This window comes from Poecilia formosa, unplaced genomic scaffold (genome assembly GCF_000485575.1).
Source record: "Poecilia formosa unplaced genomic scaffold, Poecilia_formosa-5.1.2 Scaffold98, whole genome shotgun sequence".
Lineage (NCBI taxonomy): Eukaryota > Metazoa > Chordata > Actinopteri > Cyprinodontiformes > Poeciliidae > Poecilia > Poecilia formosa.
Window position 1 is genome coordinate 1,833,532 of NW_006800037.1, and position 21,017 is coordinate 1,854,548.

The 21,017-nt window shown below is 38.8% G+C and overlaps 1 protein-coding gene across 5 annotated transcripts in view; it reads right to left on the reverse strand.

Moving 5' to 3' along the window:
* The window catches only part of tle2b (TLE family member 2, transcriptional corepressor b), a 101,480-nt gene that overhangs the window by 21,491 nt on the left and 58,972 nt on the right, over positions 1-21,017 (reverse strand). For 4 of the 5 annotated variants that reach the window (XM_016674626.1, XM_016674627.1, XM_007558752.2 and 1 more), the window contains exons 5-8: positions 6,665-6,727; positions 4,108-4,182; positions 2,104-2,284; positions 594-610 (exon numbers count right to left, since the gene is read on the reverse strand). In XM_016674626.1, coding sequence (XP_016530112.1) covers positions 594-610; positions 2,104-2,284; positions 4,108-4,182; positions 6,665-6,727 — 336 coding nt within the window. The remainder of the gene's footprint in view (positions 1-593; positions 611-2,103; positions 2,285-4,107; positions 4,183-6,664; positions 6,728-21,017) is intronic. The other variant, XM_007558751.2, reaches the window with a different exon arrangement.

The following is a 21,017-nucleotide window of genomic DNA, read 5'->3' on the forward strand; positions in this document are numbered from 1 at the left end:
TTTTATTTTTTTTGTTTTCTGGTACACTGCTGTCTTTTCACTGCTGCTTGACAGCTGTGTAACTCTACTCCTAATATAAACTAATGATACTGCAGACCGGGTTGCAGACCGGGAAACATCTAATGAAATAGCCGTCACTCAGTTGTTCAATCTCAAAGCGATCAGTTCTACAGACAGCTATGTTAATTGTCTAAATCTCAACTGGAGCATTTGTAGCCTCAAAAAGAAAAAAAAAAATCAGTCCTCTATTCATCCATTTGGTAGTTTAGGTCCTTTCAGAGAAATGTGAAGTGCTGCAGTGTTAGTCTAATGTAGAAAACCTTGAGAAGCTCAGGGCTGATGGTGATGAGCTGCTATTGTGCTGCTGTTGGGTTGTGATACTCCTGAAACAAATCCAGTCGTACTCTGCCTTTTTTTTTTTTTTTTTTTTTTTTTTTGCAAGGCCACTTTACAGTGTGTCTCAATTTCCTTCAGTTTATCACTGTCACACAAGCACTCACAGAGGGAAATGTGGGCGTACAAAACACTCGCATCAATATGCGCGCACACACACACACACACACACACACGCACACGTAAGCAAAAGTACTCACCCTGCTGGGGGCTCCCTCTGGGTCATGGCGGAGGGAGGGAAGACGCAGAGAGCAATGCAGAGATAATAAGATTTATAGAGAAAAGAGAAAAGGTTTGACGTCAGCGCTGATAATAACAACAACAACAACAACAAGCCAGAGTCAGCCAAGGTTAGGATGAACTATGACTTCAACCCTACATTAAAGATACAAACGAACTATTATTTATATATATAAATTATCAAAATGACAACATGGTCAAACACTTAGATCTTCTTATTTCCGATTCTTACTTTTACTTTATTTCTGCTTTTTTCCAACTAGGACTCCTTTAACTCATGTGTAAGCCTCTTGGCTCGGTGCCTGCGACCGCAGCACAAAGATAAGATATTCTACTGGGGTGAATCAGAGTTCAGTCAGAAAAGGCATTTCTTTCTCATCCACACAAGCTCCATGAATGCATCAGTCCAGTTTAAGACACAAATCTAAACAGGAAATATTACACTGTGTCCAAAAGGTGAGCAAAAATAAATAAATAAAGATGCTGCCAGTCAGAAATGATGTAGTGTGCTATTTTGCATTTTATCTTGTCTGGAAAAATAGGAATGATCTACATTTTATGCTGTGGCTGTCTAAATATCTCCCCTCATTTTATGTATGAGGGAAATGTAATTTAACCAACACAAAAATTTCAATATAAATACAAAAATACACACCTTCATGGTATCGTGTGCAAACATTTGCAAAACACTGAGCTTCTTTAGCCCAAAAAGTATATGTTCATGCATTTATTTACTTATTTATTTCCTACAGCACACTTGTGACTTGTAAACAGCAGGGACATGTTTGCTGCTCTGTTGCATCATTTCTGTTTCAGACAACACTGGAAGCCTTTGGGAACAGATGAAAATCGATTGGTGTAGTTTTAAAAGCAATGTTTTGAGATCCCTGCGTGATTTCAACCGTTGCTTTTGTTTTGTTTTTGTTTTTTACTTTTCATGTTTTTATACAACAGTGAAGTTAATATTTTTAGGAGTTATTTGGACTTCTAATACCATTGAAAAACATACAATGATAAATAACAAAATGTACTTTATTTCTAAATTAGTTTCTATTGTAAAAAATACTGAATTTCAAGTTTAAAAAACAGTTTTTCATGGCTCGTATCACTTATTCTTCTCTTATAGCATTTTTTACAACAAGTAAATTGATCTGAATAAATCTAGGAAGTGAGATTGCCACAGAGGGAGGTTAACTTAGTGTCTGGAAAACAAGTTCTTTGTTAGTTTGACTTCTTGTGAATAATTTTCTTTCTTTAGCTACCAAAAAACCCAATCTTGCTTTTATATGACCTAATAAGTTTAAAAACTTTCAGTTTGTGTAACTGAATGGCATCTTCTCTTGTCTTACCAATTTTCATTAAATTGGTTTTAGATTTACAAGAAATAATGCGTTTGTATCAATCATTAAAATTTACAGTTTGTCTTGCTTGGCAAAGAATCCACAGATTTTTATTTATTTATTTTTTTACCTCTAAGGTGTTCTGGATCAAGATGGTTTCGCTCATCTTTGGAAGCGAGGTGGGCGGAGACCCCCAGAGCTCCTGTCAAAGCCAAAAGGCCAGAGCTCCCCGCACCAAGGGACAAGCCTGATGGGTGCGGTGTCAGAGGGATGCCGGGGGCGTGGTGAGACAGGTGCTGGAGCTGCTGCTGCTGTGGCCACAGGGAAAGAAGAGAAAGGGATGGGAAACGACAAAAAAAGGAGGTTAGAAAAGTCGGATTTGAAAAGAGAAAAGGAGCTAAAAACACAATGGCTGCAGGTAGCGGGATGCAGCAAATGAAGCAGGAGAAACTAGAAGGTGAATGTGATTAAATTAAATTACAACAAGAGAGGAAATTAGAATGATGGTAGACAGGATGTGGATGACTGGACTACGACAACAAGAAGCAAAAACAGAAAAAGGAAATAGAAGGAGAAGCAAGTTGAAAATCAGGGACACAAAGGGAAATAAAAAATAGTGAACATGAAAACCAAAATGTGATAAAAGAAAAGGAAAAACAGAAAAGAAAGAGTTGGTAAGAGATGTAAAATATTGAGGCAATGGGATTTATTACAAAAGAAAAGCCAGGAGAGGGAATAGGGGAGGAAACGGCCAGGGGAAAACAGAAAAGATAAGAAAGAGAGGAAAATACCTGAGTTTCAGAGCAAACAAGGCGAAACAGAGTGAAATCATAAAGGCAGCGAAGAGCGAAGACGGACAAAGAGGAGAGTTAAATGAGTTCAGAATAAAAGAAGGAAAAGTGTAGCGCACAAAGAGCAAAAAAAAAGATGGGAGAGGAGAAAGGAGGACACGGTCAAAATAAGATGAAGAAAATGATCAAAGATTATGTGGAGGGCTGGATGGGAAAAATAGAGACAGAAAATGAACACAGATGGCAAAAAATAGAGAAGGAGAGAGTGGAGAGCACAGGAGCATCTACCGATAAAGAAGGGCTATTATCCTGAGGGGGGCATTAGAACGCGTTTTCATGTGTTGTTTTCTCAATCCAGCACATTAGACGTACACACACACCAGAGCACACACACCTCAGAGACAGCAGTGTTTGCAGAGCTGCGAGGAACAAAGGGGCTTTAAGTAGACAGTAATGTGATCAGAGCTCTGACAAGCTGCAGAAAAGCCCCATCTACTGCCGCACTCAGGACCATCACTGCATTTATGTGAAAACAAACATACACCCTGCAGAGCTGGCACCACTGCAACAGGATGGTGGACTTTGTCCAGAGATCTACAACAAATTCTGCTGTTCTAGAGTTTATTTCTTTGAAATAAATGTGAAGCAGAACTGAACCAAAAAACAAAACAAAAACAAAAACAAAAACATGTGAGTGAGATGTTATTAAGTCTGTGATAGTCCATTAGTAAGATTACCGTTCTTTCTATAAGACTTAATGTCATTTTGGCTCACTGGTGTAACAAAAATTACACTTTTTTCTCGATTTAACTGAGGCGCAAATTGTCTATTAGCGTTCTTAATGACCAGCACGCTATCAAAGGTTTGCAGTATTCACGCAGTGCAATAAACGCTGTCCAGCTTTTTAGTTTACACATTCAGCATCACTTTCCTGACGAGTTTGCTTTGCAAGCAGCTAAATACTTTCAGGTTTTCTTTAATTGGCTTGCATGAAGACAGAAGAATACCCAAATAAAGAATAATTATGTTAATATTATATTAATAGCAGTCATTTCAAACTGTTTGAATATGTAAATAGCTGAACATCAAGATCTGCAGATGACATACAGTCGTATTAAGTCATAGTTTAGAGTAGGACTTTTCCATTGTGGAGGTCATCATTGGCGTGTTTTCCAATGACGCCTGTCGATGCATGTTCAACACCCACAAAAAATCATATTAGGATCCCTTTTCTGCCATCTAGTGGGCAGAGTTTTCACAATTTATAAAAATGCATCACAATTCATGTCTGATGCATGAATTGTATTTAGGTGTGTTTACGCTGATGAATGTATGCGACTCACCCCAATAATGGCGTTTAGTTCAGCCATGGTGACCTGCTTCGCCCTCTCCACTGCTTGGACCACCTGCTGCTGGTGCTAAACACAAATATAAACAAACAGCATAACTCAAGCAGAACATGTGAACACACCAATAAACACACAGTCATCATCACAGAGACATGCTGCAAAGCATGGGTGTAATTTATAATGTGCAGTTACCGTATGTTGGAATAGTACTCATAATATTTTAACAACAAACCTGTGATTTTTAATTTTTTATTTTTTTACTAGGATTGTATGTAATAGAACTTAATTGCTGATTTTTATATCTTTATGTTTGTCTATCGCAAAAAATACAGTGACATACACTGGATTTTCTGATTGTAACAAAATTAAATTGTGAAAGTAAACAATTTTGCAAGGAACTAAACCAGTTGTAAGTATAAGAAGGCTGTCCAATTGCATTTCTTACTCAGACTGGTCAAATTAATGCGTTGAATAAACCACCACAGTTACTCAAAAAACAATGCAATTCACACAAAAGCAACATAAACATGTTTAACCTCTGCAGGCAGATCTCTACACACACCAAAATCCACACCAACTAAAATCTCACCTCTGTTTATTCATCATCCCGATGTAATGAACTACACAAATGCAAACATACGTGTGTGTGTGTGTGTGTGTGTGTGTGTGTGTGTGTGCGTGTGTGTGTGTGTGTGTGTGTGTGATGAAGCTTGCACATACACACCCAAAGACACACAGTGTTAATATTGATCAAACTGACAGAGCTTTGACCTTGCTGTCTCCAGGTAGCACATTCATCAGAGCTCACTCACATTCGGAGACAAACAGAGGAGCCTGCAGGGTTTCATGTTCGCGCTCACACAATCAAGGCACATAGATACACCGCAGAGTGATGAATGGGATCAAAACACACACAAAGGAGCGAATAATAAGACAAGTGAAAGGAGTCTTTAGGAAATGACTGTATTCAGTTTGCAGATTACAAGATGTAAATGTTCTGAAAACAACACATTAATCCAAATGTCAGCGTGTCTTTGCCACAAAAACTTTAATAGCTGCCTCTGGATTTCCCTTAGATGTAACATTTAATCAGTGGGCCACATATGAAGCGTCAGTGATGGCGGTTTTTCAACTCAAAGAGCCGCCTTTGATCATTAAACAGCACTGGATGAGACCTGCAGTGCCATAGTAGCAAACTACGATGGAAACAGAAACGTGATGCTTTCCAGAAGTATTCACACCCACTGAGTTTTTTTTTGGCATTGGTTTACAATCATAATGTAAATATGCGGTAGAAGAAAGTGGTGAAGAAGGCAACACAGACTTTTATTTGAAGTCTGTTCTGTATGTGTGTCACAAGCCATAAGGAAAAGATCAGATATGTGGAAGAAGGTTCTCTGGACTGATGACCAAATCAAAACTGAACTTCTGCCACCACCGAGTTTCACTGGTGGCAACATCATACTAAAGAGAAGTTTTTCTTATGAAGTGGCAGCTAAACTGGAAAGGTAATAAAGATAAGTACAGGGAGAAAAACTGAATCTCTAAGCCATTCTACTGAAGAATGGTTTAGAGATCAAAGTATTTCCTTGTATTACAATGACCTAATCAAAGTCTAGATCTAAATATAATAAACAATATGCGGCAAGGTCAGACATTTCACGTTTATGGATCAAAGCTAAGATTCTGAGCTCATTTGGAGAGAAGAATGGGCAAAAATGTTTGTCTGCAGATGTCCAAACCTGGTGGAGTCATGCTCTAACAAACTTCCAGCTGTAACTGGGGTGGCTCTACAAAGCATCGACTCAGTGAAGCGTAGTACACAAATACAGGTTCTGATTTTTATCTTTGAGGTATTTATAAAAGCATGCATCATTTCCCTTCCACTTTATATTTATTAATATAAAGTCTGGTCTCCCAACACCAAAACTCCCACTGAAATATATAGAAAAACGATTTCCTTTAAGTATAAAGTATCAATATATTCCTGACAATCCAACATAAAAAAAACAAAACAAAACAAAAACATCATGTTGTGTAAGTTCAAAAGATAAGAAACAAAGTGACATAGGGTTAATTATATCTAATTTTCAACATCAAACCCCTGCACAATTTGCAACAGAATTAATGAGTTTGCACATTTTAAAATGGCAATTTGTTGTTTTTACCAGACACTTTAACAAATGCTGAGAATAGCTGAACCGATTTTTATTTTCTTTGAATCACAAACACCAGGAGTGACTGTGCAATCCCTAGCATTCATTTTCTGCAGATCCAATGTACGAGACAAAGTTAATTATCAATATGCATGCTTGCATATGTCTTAAAGAGAATATCATGCATATCAATTAACACCTAAATTAGAACTTGTGTTCAATCACTTCACCTTTTAACTTGCTCTACCAGGAACTACTTATTTATTCATTTTTTTTTGCCACTGATAGACCTAAAGTGTAAACAGGCGAGTTTCTTTTTTTTTTTTTCTTCTTTTTTTTTTTTTTGGTGGGCATATTTTGTGTGCCTGTGTGTAAGTGTGTCTGGCAGCACTTACCTCCTGAGAGAGGAAAGGGATGATCTGAGCACAGATGGCACTGAGACGCTTGACGATTTCTGCCTGCGATAGAGGGAAAGAGAGACCGACAGAGAGAGAAAATTGTGTCACATATTGTAAAGGTGGAAAATACACAGTAAACGTTGAGCAAACCATGTACCTCAACAGCACATTAAGGCTTTTGTTTGCATTCAAACACTTTCTTAATGAGGTATGTGAGCTGGGAACCTCTGTGAAAAACACAGAAGGAGGTGTTGCAGTGAAGAACCAGGATAGAGACCACATTAAAGCACCTGTCAGCGTCGGGTCTTTTAGCGCCTTCATGCTCTCATTATGCTCACTAATGCAGTCCTATCAACTTCAGCTTTCCTCCGTCTCTCATTCCTTTTACCGCTTCTTTCTCGGCACATGGTTCAAAAAAAGAAACGTAGCATTTACTGTGTTTCATTAGTCAAGTTCTTTTTTTTAAAGTGCTGTTCTGTCTTTGTTGGAAAATGTTGAAGAATTGTTTTAGCCCTTTTTCTTTAAGGTAGGTGAGGCTGAAATAAATGTTTGATTGTGAAAGATTATAAAGTTTCACAACCTTCAACAGCAGAGATAAGATAATGGTTTCTTCTTTTTTCTTGTTAGGTTTTGCTCTTCTAAGTATTTGCTAATTCAGTCCCTTTGGAGGCTTTTGTCATGTTTGTTATTTGCATTTCTAATATCCATTTTATGTAGTATATTTACATGAACCATCTTGGTTAATTTGGAATCTGACTGACAGCAAAATCATACATAAGTAACCAAGATCAATAGCTGAGAGAAGTCCACAGCCTCCACTTGAATAATGCAGTGCAGTGCAAAGATTTCCATTTTGTTGTATTTGAGTGAGAGAGAAGCAGTCATAATCAGTTATTTACAATATTGATTTTTAAATTTGATAACTAAGAAGTGTAATGAGAATCAGGAAATAATTTATAAATGTGTCTGAACAGTTAAAAAGTGGACGATCAAAGTGCAGGTTTGCTCTCCAACTTTAAAAACGCATTACAATGTGTTCAACACTGTTACTACCGCTGCTACTAATAATGATAATAATAAATCATTTTGTCGTATTACCCTGTCCTTCCACCCATCCATTCACACACATGGTAAAAAGCACTACACTCCTACCAATCCAGCTGCCTGCACTCATTTTGTTACAGCACACAGTAACACATAAATACAAACACACTCTCCCCGGTTGTGTCTCACACACACACTGAACCTCTGCGGTGTGTCTAATTCTATCTGTCTGAGTGCCCTCAGCCTCATTTTGTTCTCTTCTTCACTCAGCCGTTCTCTCTTTCTCCACAGCAGCTCTCACACTGAGCCATTATTACCCTATTCATCCTCTTCCTCCCATCCCTCTCCCCCATCTCTCTCTCTCTCTCTCTCTCCCTCCCCACCTCTTGCAAGCTTCGTCTTCTATTTTCCCGTCATTTTACTTTTCTGTATCATTTTCTGTTCCTACAGTATAATTTTTCCATCCTTTTCGTCACTTGCTCTTTCTCTTCCTCCACATCATCAGTTGCTCTTATAATTTTTTTTGTCCCCGTTACATTGCTGTCACACTTTTCCTCCAGCTACCCATGCTGCTTCCCCCCCCACCCCCACTCCCCTCTGTCCTCTTTCCTCCACTATCTCCCAACTACTTGAGGATGTTGGATACAGAGAGCAGTAAAGGAAGCGTCTGAGTGCAGCCGAAAGAGTGACAGGGTCAGATACGGCGTCGCAAAAAGACCGAAGCACACAGACAATCAGCCAACCTGTCAGTGGCGGCTCCTCTGATCACGACATCAGAAAGGAGCCGTCACCAGAAACACAACTCTGTTCCATCACGTCTGACATGTGTCAGCGTATGCACGTGGAGGTAGGTGACCGTCCCTCAGCTCTTCTGCGCATTTGTTCAAACAGCAAGCATAAAGCACGCCTGACCACAAAGCTGGAAGTGAAAGTGAGAAAGAGGAACCTCGCAGACAATGGATTACATTTTACACCATGGAATAGATCACTGTGGCCGCTGCCGATGTGGGAGATCTGCACTACTCTTAAGCCAGAGCAATCATCTTCATGCATTCATGTGGTAGCTGCTTGACAATGCTGAGTCCTGCTTTACTCCAGTCTCTTTCATAAGCCTGCAGCAGCAAATAAAACACGTGGACAAAAGGGATGGGTGTGAGATTCTCATCGTATTGTGCTGGAAAACCCAGGGCTTCACAGCCTCCTCTGAGAAATGTATAACAAAACAAACATTTAACTTTATTTGAAACAGAAAACCAACAATTATCACTGATATTAATATTATAGCATGTTGATTATTACATGCATGCATTCATTTACTGTTATTTTGTTTTTGATAAATAAATAAATAAATAAATAAATAAATAAATAAATACATTCTGGAGCTCTGGAAAAAAAATAAGAGATCACTGCAATGAACCCCGTTGAAAACGTCATGGTTTTTCCACCAAATATTGATTTCTGAACTAAAACTTGTTTTCTTTGCATTATTTGAGGTCTGTATCTTTTTTGCTACTTTGATTATTTCTCATTTTCTTCAAATAAATACTAAATTTTTGCTTGGAATTTCAGAGACATGTTGTCTGTAATAAAGGAACAATGTTCATTTTACTCAAATACCTATAAAAAGTAAAATCAGAAAAATGTATCATTTTAAGTGGTTTCTTAATTTTTTTTTCAGATATGTATATTTATTTCACGAAATGATGAAATGACCTAAAATGAAATTTCAAAAGAACGCATTTAAAAATACAACAGAGTAGTAAATATGAGTGATTTTTATGCATCATCCACAATAAGTGTGCAGCTGCATGTGTGTAAGATGAAAAGTGAACAGCCCAGTTACATGAGGAGCTGTGATTATGACCTGCTGTTTCTGCTTAGGGACTGACGGCAGTAGGAATAAAGCATTCTTTAGCCTCGTCTTGTATTTCACTCTGCTGCCCCTCTGGGTTGAAGTGCATTTACTTTTTACTCATAGCTGGCAGACTCCTTGAAGATGGAGGCTGCTCCCCTGTGGACTTTGCATTTTCAGATGATCTGCAGCGGCGCAGTGGAGTCCTGGTGATCTTTCAGTCATCTCTACCACCCTCAGCAGGCGTCTGCCATCCCACATTTGTTCAGAGTCAGTGCTCTCCGCAATGTACTGTGCAGAATATTATAGCTTTTGCACTTCTGCTCATTATAAAGTAACAGCAGGAGAGAAAGAAGTGGCTGTTAGCTGATTAATCACTCAGGCTATCTGATTGGGTTGAGCTAGTTAACGGCTAGTTAAACATGTTGCTTGTAGCTGCACTTTCAAAAGGCCATTATTTCATTAGGAATGACGCCCGGCACTCTTTTTATTTCCACACTACGACCAACTGCAGTTTTCATGAGTAAAATTATCTTATAACAATCCAGTCTGTTTTTTTTTTCAATTTGTGGCTAAGAGAAAAAGTGTGGTAGCCTTGTTTAAGCCAGCTGACCAGAAGTGTGCAACAGGTGAGGAGAGTTACAGTGGAAAACTTATTGACTTGATAACTGCTTTGTTTAGTTCCTAAAATCTATCGCCATTTGGTTTTATCTTTTTAAATGCACCAGATTTTCTCCTACTAAACAGCAAGCTGTCCTCGGACCACAGACGGCTTCCTCTAATGACATCAGTCAGCTGTGACCAGGAAAGGCCACAGCTTTTCTGTGCTGGACAGTGTGTGCAAAGCAATCAGAGCTGGTAGCTGGAGCCATTTACATCACTGGTTTTGACTTTAAGAGCTATGCTTATAAAGTTAGCTGAATGGAAGCAAGCTGCAGAAGTTTGAAATGCTCCAAATGATCGGCTACGTTCCTCTCTGTAGCCACTTCCTCTGCGATGCTTTGCTGTGAGAGGAGTCACAAAAGCACAACTGAACACCAAGCATCTCCCACTGTGCATTCCCGTTTGTTTTTCCCCATTATTCTCCTTTTCTTTCAAAACTGTAGAAATGTTCCTCCATATTTTAAGTTGTGGCAGACATTGGTGATCATGGTGTAGAAGCAAAAGGAGCAACACACATTCCCCTTAATAATGTAAATGTTATAAAACTAAACAGATTGAGTTACTAATTCTACTAAGCAGGAAGATAAGAATCCCTTTCCCTAATATGTTGTTTTCCAAAGGTTATACCATGTTAAATTAAGATTAAATACATCAAATAAAAACCTTGGATGAAAAAAAAAGTTTACAGTTGTTTATAAAAATGATCCTCACATTTTATCCAACAATAAAAAAATATGCTGTCTAATTCTATTGTTGAAATTTTTAATCTTCATAGAATCAAAATGAAATTATTTCAGATGAAGGGAAATATGGTTTGTTATTTCCCTGCTCGTTCAGTTTTACTGTTGCTGCGAACTAAAAGTATAAAACAGCCAAAAATAACAAAAAAAAGAAAAAAGAAACTATTCTGTGCCGGGGTGAGTCAGTCTGAGCTGAAGCAGGTGTCAGAAACAACACATCACAGTCTCATTCTACAGCCGGCCAAAGCAATGCCACCAGGGAGCACTGGCAGAGATTGGCCGGATGGAGGGATGCCTGAATGGGTAGGTACAAAGCAGGAGAGAGAAACTCGTCAATAAAACACCTGAGGGCAGATATATGCTGCCAGCTGGCCTGGAAACAGATAGTGACAGAGTGAGGGAGAGGCTCAACATGAAACGGATCAAATACAGGTGAGAGAGAGAGAGAAAGAGAGAGAGAGAGAGGTTTTCAACTAGAAGGAAAAATTGGAAAGATTTTTGAGAATTCAGACAAATAAAAGGGAAGAGAGGTGAAAGGGGTGGGGAGGGGGGCAAAAATGAGAAAGAGAAAGCTAAGAACTGAAATTAGGGCCTTTTCTAGATTCTGTGGTGAATATTTGGCCCTAATAACCTCAACAAAGAGGCTCCATGTAAGACGGCGTCAGCGTGCTTAGGCTTGCCATCTCATCAGATCCCTGACAGGATGATAATCAGAAGGGAGGAAAACATTAAAGTGATCACACAGCCTTGTTGCTGCATAATAATGCAACCAGACATAAACAGATTAAATACCTAAACTACTTTCAGCAATTGTGTTCTCGGGATTAATGAGGTGATTCATGCACCTTCTTCAGAAGCTCTGGTTTTGTTTCACAGTTCAGACTCCTGGCGCTCCCTCCTGGAGTCTGTTGGGTCTTTTTCCGTTATTGGCTCAGGCAAGCCTGAAGAGGATGTTGCAGGAATAGAGGACTACTTCTAAACTACATTTAAGATAGAAAAATAATCATATAAACTCTGAAATAAGGAAAAAAGTTGCAATCTCAGCAATTAAGCAAAGATAAAACGGTGAATGTGTGATGTAAATTGTGCAACATGAGGATTAAATTGTATTTTCCCGTTACTGGCAACTTCATTCTTAATGTCAAGTCTGAAAACCTCACGGAAATTAGCTTTATTTGAACCAAACGCCAGAAGAAGCAGAAGCGACGTGCTTTGTGTTCTCCTCACCAGACACATCAAATCTACCACCAGAAGTAAACAGCTTCAAACTGATTAAAAACTGAGCACACTTCATCTTTCATGACTTTTTAATTCCATTCCCACTGACTCTACATCACCTCCTCAAAGATTCCCCCACGAGTCGATGCTGACAGGCGACATGAAGCAACGTGTCCACAGGAGACGTCTGTGCATGAACGTGTGGAGTGTATGTTTGTGTTTGGGGTTGGATCGTTCCTGTGTGAGCATGCTGTTTGTGTTCCCACATACAGGATTCACTGGATGTGAGAACACCGAGTAATATTAAAACAAATACAGGAGATTATGACTCGCAGAGAACAAGATGGAGTAAATCACTTTTCCCTAATCACACGGCGGCATGTGCTTTTATGAGCAGCAATGCCTTTTTTTTTTCTTTTTTTTTTTGCAGTCAAATGTGGTTGCTAGCTCTGACAAAGAAAATTAATTCAGACATTAAAACTAAAGGTCAGTGATGTCAAGAAAAAAAAATCACTCCTTGGCTTAATATTTAGAAAGGAGAAATAATGACCTCAGTAAAGGATTTTTCTCTTTCTTTCATTCAGGGAGTAAGACCTGGACTCTGTCCAATAGATCCCATCCTAAATCTTACCTGCAAGTGTAACATTGTGCTCTGTGTTCTGAGAGCCAAAACCTAATTTACTGAGTTTGCCAAGATATTGAAGAGCCGCTCTAACTAAAACAAGTGAAATAAACCACTATTCTGCTTATAATTCATTTAATCCTGTGACGTTATGAACAGAACTGGTCAGACACCAGTAAGACGTTCTATCAGTGTGTTGAACACAACTTTTAAACAGTCATGTTTAATATAAAACTCTAAGCAAAACGTTTGCTTCATAATCTGTCTCTTCATGCTCATTGTGTTGAGCTGGGCATGACAGGCTAATTTACATTTGTTGAAATCTAAGTATCTGGTTAGTGTTATTTTTTTATATATATTTATGGATCAACATACTACCTGGGACGCAAAGTTCAATGCTATGAAAGGTGGAAATTATTAAATAACTATTAGTTGAATTAATTAGAAACAGCAGTGATTTAAGTAAATCTTTTTCACTGTAGACAGAGCATCTGCAGAGCATGGCATGAGATTAATTACTGCTACCACTGAATAGCACTTGGTACATCTATGGCTTCTCAGAGTTGTGATGCTCGTGGCGTTGAATTTGTTAACAAGTCTACAAAAATAATGTTAGTCTGGCTGCAGTTCAACCTGTGTATGCTACTGTGTCAACTTCATATGCAAGAAAAGCATCTCCTTAGAGCTGCTTCCCGCAGCACAAAAACAAAGCAGATACCCAACATTGTCATAAGGGCGAGGGGATCATAAAGACACAAACACAACACAGGAGTACGTTTTTCACTCCCGATATTAAAGTGAGCTTCAGTTCGAATGGCAGGAAAGCCTCTCCTCTGTTAAAGTGCACCATTGTATTTGGTACCAGAGCGTGACGGCGAGCAACAGTGGCCGCGTTCATCCTGCCAATGTAGCTCGGCAAATCTAAATGTGATGAGCGTGGGCCGAGATTGGCATGGCAGGAGGAAGATGGTGCCCAGTGTGCTCAGGCACTGCCAGCTGTGCCAGCCTCAGAGTCCCATTATAGCCGAGGGAGCCAGCTTTATCTATGTATGTGGATGTCAGAGATACCAGTCTACTCGCACTGTTATGTTTGCAACCGAAATCTCTGCCATCACTTTTAGCTCGCATTAAGGCCGTATTCCCAGCACCTATCGTTTGAAGTTGCTGGTCTGGATCCTTGTGTGGAAGCTGGCAGTGAGACTGAACAATGGCTGAGGAAAACAAATTTTAATGTACAATTGCAGAAAACCCCAGAGGAAAACATTTCAAAAATCAGAAAATGACATTTAAAAAAAAGCAACGCTTTGCAAGCTAAATCAGTTTTACCTTGGCATCGCTATGCAAAATAAATTTTGTTGTAATAACGGGGCTGATTGTAACCTTAGCAGCTACTTTACATGACTTGTCAGTAATTGGTGAATGCATTATTGTGTTTAGTTTTCCTCCCGTCTCTTTCATTGTGCTTTTTTTTATAGAAGCAAGGCGTGCTCCATAAATCGTCTTGTTTTGCCTTGTTTTCAATTTCTGCATCACATTTAAATAAGGTTTCTTAGTTGCATATTTGTTACACCTCAAACAAAGAATGACCAGCTGCTTGAAATCCTTAACAATAAGAGCAAATTAGGGCTTTTCAAAAAGAGGATGGGGGGCAAAAAGCAACAGAAAATAAAATGGGGCATTTCAGACAGAAAGTGATGAGAAGCTCTTCAGCAATGCATGATTTAAGAAAGGGAGTTAGTTATTTGAACATGAAAAAAATATGGACTAGTCTGAATTAGACCACAACCTTTAAATAGTTAGACTATTCAAGGCATATTTCAAACTCAAAACGCTTCAAATTAAATTATTGGAGAATCCTCGGATGCCTTTTTTTCCTTTTAGCTACAGCTATAGAAAAAGTCAGCAGCTGTGTCAATCTGCTTGATAATAGTAAGCACATAAGTCTAATGAGGCACATCAGAATGTCATTCAGTACAAATATCATTCACGGAAATCAGTAAGAACTTGTATAACATAATCAGATTATATTTGTTTTTTTGGTATTTTTATTAATTCTGTCTACACATGGTGTTTCATGATTTTGCACCATCCCACATTTTTTCACCTTATTTCCCAAAAGAGGAAGTCATTGCTTAAAAGCCTTAAAATTGTATTACTCTTGTTGACCAGAAGGGGGCAACTGTTCTAGTTAAGAAAAGTAAAAAAAAAGTATTTTCTGGCCAGCCTTTTTCTAGCTGTGTTACTACAGGACTGATTGCTTCTGCAACTTACACTAACAATAACTACATCAAAAGCTATAGGTGTGTTTTGGTGGCTGATTTTCTTCATTTTTGTCCGTTTCTGTTTGTCAAGATTCAAACAATTGTGCACATGAAGCTCTGGTCCTTGTTGAGCTGTTTGCGGCTGAATCTATAGATGAAGCTTAGCTCTTTGCTTCAGCAAGTGTTAGCTGAACACAGACAGAATGAAACAGAATATTTCCTGCAACAGGCTGTTCAGACTTTCCTAGCTACCAACAGAAATGAATCATGACAATTATTACTGAATTATAACTGAAGCTGCGTTGCACTAGAAGCTAATCCCTAGTATGAATTTTGCCCATTGTCCTTCAAAACAATGTAATATTTTTTTTATTGACTGTCCTGAGAGTTTTTACTTCTCTGTAGCAATGGAGTTAAAGCAGCTAACAATGGTTATTTACATAACCAGAGACCATTTTTTCAGATCTTTCAAGTTTTGAAAATGAAGGGATTGTTATGATTATATTGTTCTGTTTAAAGAGTAAAAGCTGATGTTCCCACATGGTCTTTAAATCATATTTTCACTGAAAAAATTTATTGTAAGAACACAGTTGTGCTTCAATGATCAAAAGTAACACCCATAAAACACACAAAGTAATTTTCTTTTGTTGTTGTTTTGGATGTTTCCTCTGTGCATCTTTGTTGTTACATGAAAAAAATGCCATTTAATTAAATATTTTTGAAAAACATCATTAAGAAAACAAGGGTGTACTTCTTTATTTGCAAATCTTGTAAATTCCTTATAAACTCCAAACTAAATACATCTTTATTGGTTAAAAAAAAAGACTTGATATTTTTTTAATTCACTGTATAGGATGGATTTTGGTCATTGTCATTCTCGATCTTGCAATGCATCATGGTCTTTATTCCTGGTGCACCCTTCACATTAGTCACTTCAGTGCTAATTAGAGCGCTGTCCCCTTTGTGAACAGTCTCAGGTAAATATTTGTACCCAGTGATGTACTAATCATCCTCTGATTTGGGGTGCAGACACAGAGCTGTTCAATGGGAATAACCCTCCCTGTTTCCTCTCTTTCAGGACCTCACCACATCCTCCCCCCAACCCGCCAACTTCCTTTTTTTTCTCCACGCCATCAGCCCTCCTGCTTTTTCCATTCTGTTGGCTCATTTTCCTCCTCCACAGTATCTCTGTCTTCCTTACTCTGTGTCCTCTCGGTCTGTTTTCCCTTGGTGCACTTGGCCTTGCTCTTTTGCTCTTGCTCTCTCTCTGCCCTCCTTCTTATTCTCTCTCATTTCTCTCTGCTTCGTACTGCATCTATCTGCCCTGCCTCTCCCTAATAGTCTCCCTCTACCTCTTTTTTTCTTCTTTTGCTGGCTCTTGTTTTTTTTTCTTCTCAGCTCCCTCGTTCTCTCTCTCTACTCTCTGGGCAGCGTGCCAGCTCCTCTTCCCTGGCGTTGAACCAACTTCCCTCCTCCACTCCTATTCCACGCCTCCTCCTCCCACCACCCTCCCTTCCTCTATCCCCCTTGCCTCTGATTGATGGCCCCTGTATTTGGGAAGGAGAGGAAGGGAAAGAGAGGAAAAGAAAGAGAGATGAAAAAGAGCTACAAAGCACAAAGACGTATACAGAAGCACACAAAGTCACACATCCATACATACCCAGCATTGTTCTAACCAAATGCTCTTTCTCTGTGCACATGGAAGCGACCACAAACAGTTGTGCACAGAGATCTCTCGGCGAAAGAGCACACAGAAAAATCCACCCAAACAGAGCAGGGATGACAACCCACACAGCGGAGGCACCCTCCCAGCATGAAACCGACGGCCGCATGAACACTTCCTCTGACACATGAACACACAAAGACACCGATTCAGCCTCCTCCAGTGCATAAGCAACACAACGGAGATAAAATACAGCTCACTTCTAGTTTCAAAATGCAAACTCATTCATCCATTTAAAAAGACACATATGTGGGTTCAAGGGCGCAGATGCATGATCCACACATTGATGTCTGCAGCACACAGGTGCATACTGAGCACATTCAGACACCAATGTCCGAGGATGTTACTAAACTCTGTGGCTCACTTTGTGCTCTAGTTTCATTGATTTCTCTGCTTGTAGCTCTTCTATGGTAATTTGATTTAAAAAAACACACAAAAAAAACAACTAAAGCATCACTTTAGATTTCCATTTCCCAGCTCCTCAGCCTGTATTGACCAATTCTATTCATCCTCAAACTTATTGTTCTACAAATGTAAACAGATGATGAGTAGCAAACTTGTTGAAGTGGCTGCGCAGTGTGCTTGAGTATGAAAGCATTCCAACATCATGTAAAAGAATACAAAATCAATGTGATACTATGCAGTTCATGCCGCCAACAGAACTGACGGTAAAGTGATGTTTGCACACAATATGGGGCATTTCAGCACCATTAATTATTGCTGCTTTAATGCTGCAGGCCAGGGACGCCCAAGATGAGTCCTCCAGAGCTACTATCATTCACCGTTGCTGCAGGCAGATTGTTTTTTAGAACAATTTTTAGAAGACTGAATGCTTCAAGTCACTTAGCAGAATAATTTAGATGAAAAAAGCCAAAGAAAGATAGTGCAGAGGATTCACAAACTCGAAGGTGAGCTTTGCTATGGCTAACCTCTGTTGCAAAAGTAGAGTCTTGGTCCCAACATTTATTCTCAATTCATATAGCAGAGAACTTTATCAAAAAGTAATTCATGAGCAAGGAGCGGATATGGAAAAGTTTTGCTGGGCAAGGTAAGAACACACAGTGACTACTAGACATATTAGGATGCTTTATTAACATATAGGGTGTTTGGGTCTCATTCTCCCACTGACTCCCCATAGCCATTGTGTCTGATTTACTTCTGATCATATTACACAATATTATGATATAATATTCTTACCACAAAACTAAAAAAAAGGAAAAAAGTTAAATATAGGAAATATGCATCTTATAATGAATAAAAAGAAATACTTAAACTGTTAAATACAATGAGCAAATCCAATGATCATACTTTATCAGAGTACAGTAAGAAAAAAATGTAATTAGTGGTTAAATAAGATTTAGTCTCAAAACTGTGTATTGGATGATTATTAGTTTATTTTTCAATAAACATAATCTGCAAATAAAATAGTTAATTTTTCCAAACATATTATGCACACAAACACACACACACACACGCACGCACACCCACACACACACACGTGCAAAACAGATAAAACAATAAATACAGACTAAAGCTCCTCTGTCACCATTAAAAGCTATTAAACTAAAACATTCCCTGGGAATTTAATTATGTTTTCCTCTCTCATCTCATCTCTGCCTTTCTTCTTCCATGGTTTATATTTCCGTACTTTATTTCCTAAAATTCTGAGATTTTATCCCACACTGGTCATGCTCTCTTTATCTCTATATGGCCCATTATTCACAACTGAGCTCCAAAGAATTTGAACAGGGGGAGAGACATCAAAGCCACACACACACACACACACACACACACACACACGCATACACACGCAGACCCGGCACAGATGCTACAACATGTGCAGAGACTGCATACACCACTGATCAGACAGAGTGCAAACACACACAAGCAAACATATTTAACGTGCTGTGACCTCTCCAAAGCCTGCTCTGGTTGACCCACATGTGCACTATGCTCTTAATCCGTCCCTTTAAATAAAATTAGTTAAAATAAAACATCCAATCAAAACCACAGGATTATGGACAGAGTGACTTGTGAGAACGGTAAAAAAAAAAAATCTGGTGGAAGACATGGAAAAAAAGAGAAGAGTGTGACCAGAGGGCAGAGAGAAAGAGAAGAAGAGAGAGAGAGAGAGAGAGAGACAGAGAGAGAGAGGGAGAGAGAGAGGAGCCAAATCCCTTTATGGAGCAAAGCAGTGAGTTGAAAATGAAGGCATGTTACTTGCATGTGCCAGGGATTCAGGTCACAACTTCACCAAACATACCCATGCTTCCAAGCACACACACACACCTGTGCACAAAAACACATGCAGAAAAAGGCCAGACAGCTCTGGCTAATTAGGCAGGCAGTTGGATAAGCACCTGCACACACAAGGTTTTTCTTTTTTCTTTCTGCAATGCAACTAGATAAACAACTTCTCATGTGATCATCTTCGTCTGCTTGTGCTCTCTTCATCGTGCCCAGTCCCTTCTTTTTGTTTTATAACTATTTGTTCATTTGTCTGTTTACTATCTCCCTTATATTCTTTAAATTCATAGTGTTAATCACAGCTTTCCCCTGCCCAACAGAAGCACACATGCATGTACACACGCACACACAAAACCATCCTCATATGTGTGGTTGGTGAAATGAAAGGAGGGAACAGGAAGGAAGGACAGCCAGCTGCTTCATCTGTCCTCAGGAGTCCACAGGGGAAACAATCTGGCTGCAGAGCATCCTGACTATCAAACACAGCCTCCTTTAATATCTTGCCTACTCTCCATGAACTGCACCAAATATATTTCAACGTATACATTTCTGCACATATCCAAGAGTTTATGTAAATTTAGATAAACGGAAACAATATCTTGTCTACAACATTTCTTAAACTAAGTAGTATGCCGCTTCCAAGGCTTTCATCTAAATGGTTTAAAATGAGTAGAAATCAACTTAACCCATGGGCAAACGGACTCATTTCATTAATGCGATACACTCTTTCACAGCATCCCCACTGTTTAACATGTTTAACAAAATTCTGTCCAGGGAACTTAAAAGGCACATCTGACCACACAAGCACATTTGACCGCTTTATAGAGGCAAGTGACGTCATCAGCAAATACCGAACGTTACATTTATGGGCTAAGCTAATTTGCTACGTCTGTCGCAAAATGGGCTTTTGCTTACATAAAAAGGAAAGTATTAACTGTTGTGTATAATACAGGATTGCAAAAGGAAGAGAGATGTATTGATAACACGTACAGCAAATACAGTGCAGTCCTTGGTGCAGAAACAGACTGAGCTGAGAGATACGTTGATCTGATGCAGAACTTTGTTTCTTGTGTTTAAATCACTGAATGCATTCAGACAGCCGACATGAAGACGGAGACACAGCACATTGAGATAAAAGGGAAATCCCTGTCATAATTTAACCTCAGTGTTCAGGTGAATGATGCGAGCTGTACGCCACTTCAGTTCAATTTAAATAGTTTGAGAGCTCTTATTGCAGTCAATTGAATCACATATGCAGCAGCAGAGATGCATCTAAAGCATGCGGGATAGCGGGATCTGAGGACCAAATGTTGAGTTAATTTGGTGTATTTTTACCAAAGGAAACTAACGAAATTATGGATATTGTTGTATGCTCATCCAGGAGCAGTGACTCTGCTGGGTTTTGAAAGCTGATTAATAAACAGATCTTGCTGCACTGATTGATTACTAGAATACATTAGAATGCATGTGTGATTGACTTGAAATGAATGTTTTTGTAAAGCACCTCAAGACAAGATTTGTTGTTAATAGGCGTTATAATGGTAGGCTAAGCTGATTTAAATTATTGTAAAAAAAAAGAAAAAAAAAGTGATATTTTTACCACAGGGAACACCACTACTGATTCATGGATTTAAATCTTGTGAGCTACTTTACACATCTGAAACAAGCAGGACACACATCCTCGGTAAAGAAAGATGATTAGAAAGTTAACTTTTGCAATTGCTGTAATCATTTAGGTACAGAAAGAAGAATCCTTACAAGAAAGAGGAACCACTTAGCAAAGTTTAAAATTCATTACCAAGTATTGTGATTTATGAAGTGCAGAACATAATTTATTTCATTTCTTTTTGTGTGTACTTACCAAAGACCCATATTATTTGGGTTTTCAGCATATTTGTTCTTTCTCATGTCCTACCTGCTAATTAAGCAACCATGTTTTTGTCATTTTCATTTTTTTCTTACAAAACAAAGATCTTTAAG